This window comes from Vitis vinifera, chromosome 16 (assembly GCF_030704535.1).
Source record: "Vitis vinifera cultivar Pinot Noir 40024 chromosome 16, ASM3070453v1".
NCBI lineage: Eukaryota > Viridiplantae > Streptophyta > Magnoliopsida > Vitales > Vitaceae > Vitis > Vitis vinifera.
This window is the reverse complement of record NC_081820.1, coordinates 24421585-24426033: the sequence shown is the minus strand read 5'-3', so window position 1 is coordinate 24426033 and position 4449 is coordinate 24421585. Positions and strand designations below refer to the sequence as shown.

Sequence of the window (4449 nt, the reverse complement as noted above, 5' to 3'; positions counted from 1 at the left end):
TTTAACATTTCTAACCGTTAAAATTTTTTATTTTTCAAATATTAGAAATGGTAGGAACACTTCTCAAAATTATTGTCGGTTTGACTATTTTTCACAATACAATATCCCACCTCTCCACGAAATATATATTTGTAAAGGTTAGCCATTATTAAATTTTGGACAAGAATATTATCCACTGGGCCATACTCACCATGGAGAACTTAAAATTTTAAGGCTTCAAAGAATTCATCCATAATTTTCAGCACAAGAATCCGTTTGTTCGGATTCATAGGAAACCGGATAATTACCTACTTTGTTGTTCAATTATTTTCTGCTAACATCAATTGCTTCGAACCCTATGTGAATACTACAAGAATATCTTAGTTTTTGCAAATGTGAATTGAATGAAGACAACTGTGATAGTAATTAGCATAAATTGAGAATGGAAATTAAATTCATAGATAGTAATAAAGCTTGAGAATAATGCTCAATTACAAGGGTTACACTAGGAAATTAGTACAAGTAATGCCTGATCTACAATTACATATGTTAAACAGAAACTAAGGTAAATGCCTCCCACACATTCTTCTTCATTATTGCAGCTGAGAGAAAAAAGAAAGAGAAAGTGATGAGGGAGGTTTTGTTAGGGTTTTGATTGATTCTGATGCAGCCCCTATCAGTAGAGATTTAGCAGAATGTCTGCTGGACTTGGTGAGCGAGTTCCTCGGCGCTAAGTTGGCATTCAATTCCAAACTATCAAAGAGCATAAAATACCCAATCATCAGCTTCAATAATTCCAACTCTAATTAACAGAGTGAAGACAATTGCTCAATAAATTTTAAAATAAAATAAGAATAAAATTTTGGACAATTAATATAGATGGAAATGGAAATAGAACCCTAGTTTTCAGTGCATCTTGCTCCTGCCATCTCTCTGAGCATGCAATAAACCTAAGAATTTACCTCATGAATGAGAGAAATTTACTGCAAACAATTATTGGTATCAATTTGTTGAGAGTGTCTGGGTCTTGAAAAGGACCACATACAACTACAACAGCCCTAAAACTATCACCCAGTTTAGGGTTTTAGATTAGGGTTAATGGGTAATTCCCATATTTATTCATCTCTTTGTTTTGATATGAGAATTATGTAAAAGAACTTGGGTTTCTTTACTACTGAAAAAAAAAAAAAAAAAAGTTCTTTGCATGTGATTTTACCTTGATAGTGAAGGAATTGAGCATGGTTTCATCGATTGAGCTGATGCTAACATGGAGAATTTCAAGCGAAAGGTCCTCTAGAGCGGAAATGATTTTCACTGCTTGGCCGGGAATCCGTGAAGATTTTGTCTTCAAAACAACGTTTGGGCAGGAGTACTTCACCTCTACGTCAGCAATGGCTGATTTTGAATTTACGATGAGCTCGTTGGCGTTGTCATTGGAGGAGGTTGAAGAAGAAGGAGATGGTTCGAGGGAAGGAGCTATGGTCGGGGAAAGGTAACCCTGCTGCAACCTAACAGGCTTGTAAGGGCTGGTTGGTTGCGGGGTTCTTGGGCTTATGGGTAAGCTTATTCTAGGGCTTAATGGTGGCTTTCTAGGGCTGATTGGCGGAGGCCTTGGACTTGAAACAACCCTAGGGCTTAGAACTTCACTGTAAACTTTTCTTTGCTTCTTGGCTTCAAGTGACCGTAGAACTTGCTGCAACTCCTTGATGTAATCCACCACCCCGCCTATTATGGATGCTTGATCTCCCTAATCCAAATCAAAATCAAAATATTAGACATAACCCATATAAATTAATTCAAAAGTTCTATAGGAAAATAATATATTTTCTTTTTTCATTTTTAATTTTTCTCTACATGCAGTTCAGTTAGAAGTCATACTCGATTGACGTTGAGAATCAAGAAAAGCTTCATGGTATTAAAGGAGAGAAATGATATAAAGGATAGACTTACTCTTTTGACATAGAAGCAAGGCATAAGGGACCTCAACACTGATAAATGCTCGTTCATTTGCTTTCTGCGGTTCCTCTCCACAGTTATATGCGACACCCTCTGTTGTCCATCTGGGTTCCCCTCTTCGGACGAAGTGGGTGCGGCGAGCTTGGGCCTCTTCCTCTTCGGGGAAGCTTCGAGCTCCGTCTCGGACTCCTGCAAAGCACTGGAAGAAGTAGATTTTTGAGAGACCAATCTTGCTGTTTCCTCACCTTCTTTGGAGCCCAACACAGTCTCCTCCAATGGAGGAACCTCGGAGACACCCTCCAGACTCTCGAAAATGCTGAAGAGATCGAGATCGTCGGGGGAAGCTACGCCAGTCAAGCTGGTTTCGCCACCAAACTCAGGCTCTTCAAAGAAGTCGGATAAACTATCGCCCATATCCGAAACAATCCTGGGAAACCCAGATGGAAAATAGCCGAAAGCGGAAGAAGACCCAGATGTGAATGAGAACGAGGTGGTGTGTAAGTTTGTTAAATCAAGAAAAGAAAGGCTAAAAGCGCTGTGAAAGTGACCACACTATCACCATCAGGTCACTTGATGGGCCTGCGGAAAAGCGGATTCGCCTTTAGATGCTTGGGCGAATCACAGGTGAAATTAGAAAGAGAAAGGAAAACATAGAATCCTAAGGAGAATGGAAACTGAGAGAGAGAAGCTCTAGGCCTTAGTATAGAAAAGAAGCCGTTAGACGCTTGACAGAACAGGCGAAGCAGACACTGTGTGTGTCTGTGGTTACAGGGAACAAGACAACGGGAGAGAGAGAGAGAGAGAGAGAGATGGGGAGAGGCAGAGGTGAGTGTGGAGGAAAGGTTTATATAAAATGGCAGATATGTGAGAGAGAGGGGCGGAGATGTTCACTAAAAACCATGTATATATGGGAAGAGGAAAGAAGCGAGGTGATAGATTCTTGCTTTAATTCTCAGTGATGGCCATTACCCCCACTTGCTTCCATGGCATGTGCATGACACGCTCAGTCTCATCCTATTCTCTAATTGAAATGCCTTCTTTCCTCTTTCAAAGACCTCATCACAATTTCTCCTACAAAAAACAATAAAATTATTATAAGTTTATAACCTCCAAATAGCATAATATTAACCCTAGATAATGAAATAAGCTTCTTCATCCTCGCATCTTTGTCTTCATAAATCCTCATTTTGATGTTAAAGCTTTAATTAAAAAACCCCATAAAAATTTAAACACTCGACAATGAAGTAATCAGGATGGATAGAGGAAAAAAATATATATTTAAAATAATAAAAAAATCTTCATACAAAACATATAAATAATTTAAAATAATATAATAATATTATTAAAAAATTATAATTTTTTTATAATTAAATATTACATCTAATTCTAATTAAATTATAATATAGATCTTTCATATACATGTATGAATCTACTTTTTATACATATTATTTTATGTAAATTCAATGATTTCTCGTAAATTAGATTTCATACACTAAATTAAAAATATGTATATATATTTTATTTTATAAAAATATTTAATATAACTTCCTAAAATAATTTAGAGTTAAAATTCACATTATTATATATATTATTTAAAAAGTAAAACAACTAATGCCATGCATAACTCCTTTGATTGGGTTTTTCAGAATTGGGAAAGTCATTCACACGCGCTTGGGACACGCCTGGCTTGAAATAGTATGTCTTTGTGTGTGTTTTTTAGGTACAACCGAGAGGCTCGTCTATGGCTGGCTAAATATTTATTATTACTATTATGAAACAATATTAGGTTGGAAACATGAAAGAAACTGCCGGGTATACGGAAAATGACCGACATACCCTTTGGAGGCCTGGTCGGTTTAAATGCCAAAACAAAAATTTGAATGAATGTTGGTGTTGTCAGCTTAATGTTCAGCCATTTGCGCTGTGGCGTACGGATTAGGAAATAGTCCAGGCATTCCTTATTAATTCTCCTCTTCATTACCCTTCTCTTCCCTGGGCCCCATTCCCCTCCGTCTTCCCCATACTCCTTTCCCTTAATCATAGCCGTCCGATTGATTGACTTTGGCACTCATTCCTTCCTCCACGTTGGCTTTTGATGTCAAGTTGACAATGGTAGATCAAGACAGTTTGAATTAATCACTTTTCTTTCAAGTTTAAGTAAAATAGTGGACATGGTTAGGGCCACTCGATATATTGGAAGTAATCCATTTGTATAAATATTATCAATTTAAAAGATACTTATAACTTTAAAACACGTTTATATAATTAATAAAAAATCATATTTATATAATATTAAGAATTTTATCATTTATTCGATGTGAAATATCATAAACACTCTCTTAAATAGACATAATATCCTTATTATATTTAACGGGATTGTAAAGTCAAACTTATAATAACCCACATCCAATCGTATTGATATTGTCCATTTTAAGTTCAAATGAACCATCATGGCTTTAAAACGTATTTATATAATTAAGAAAAACTCATATTTATATAAAGCAAAAAACTTTC

The 4449-nt window shown here is 36.1% G+C and overlaps 1 protein-coding gene across 1 annotated transcript; it reads right to left on the bottom strand.

Moving 5' to 3' along the window:
- Positions 1–405: 405 nt before the first annotated feature.
- Positions 406–2772, bottom strand: LOC100262241 (transcription factor SPEECHLESS). Its single transcript, XM_002267709.4, has 3 exons — positions 1930–2772; positions 1196–1726; positions 406–732 (listed from the first exon to the last, which is right to left on the bottom strand). The coding sequence occupies exons 1-3, from the start codon at positions 2347–2349 to the stop codon at positions 667–669; spliced, it is 1017 nt and encodes a 338-aa protein (XP_002267745.1). The 5' UTR covers positions 2350–2772; the 3' UTR covers positions 406–666.
- Between the last annotated feature and the right edge of the window lie 1677 nt (positions 2773–4449).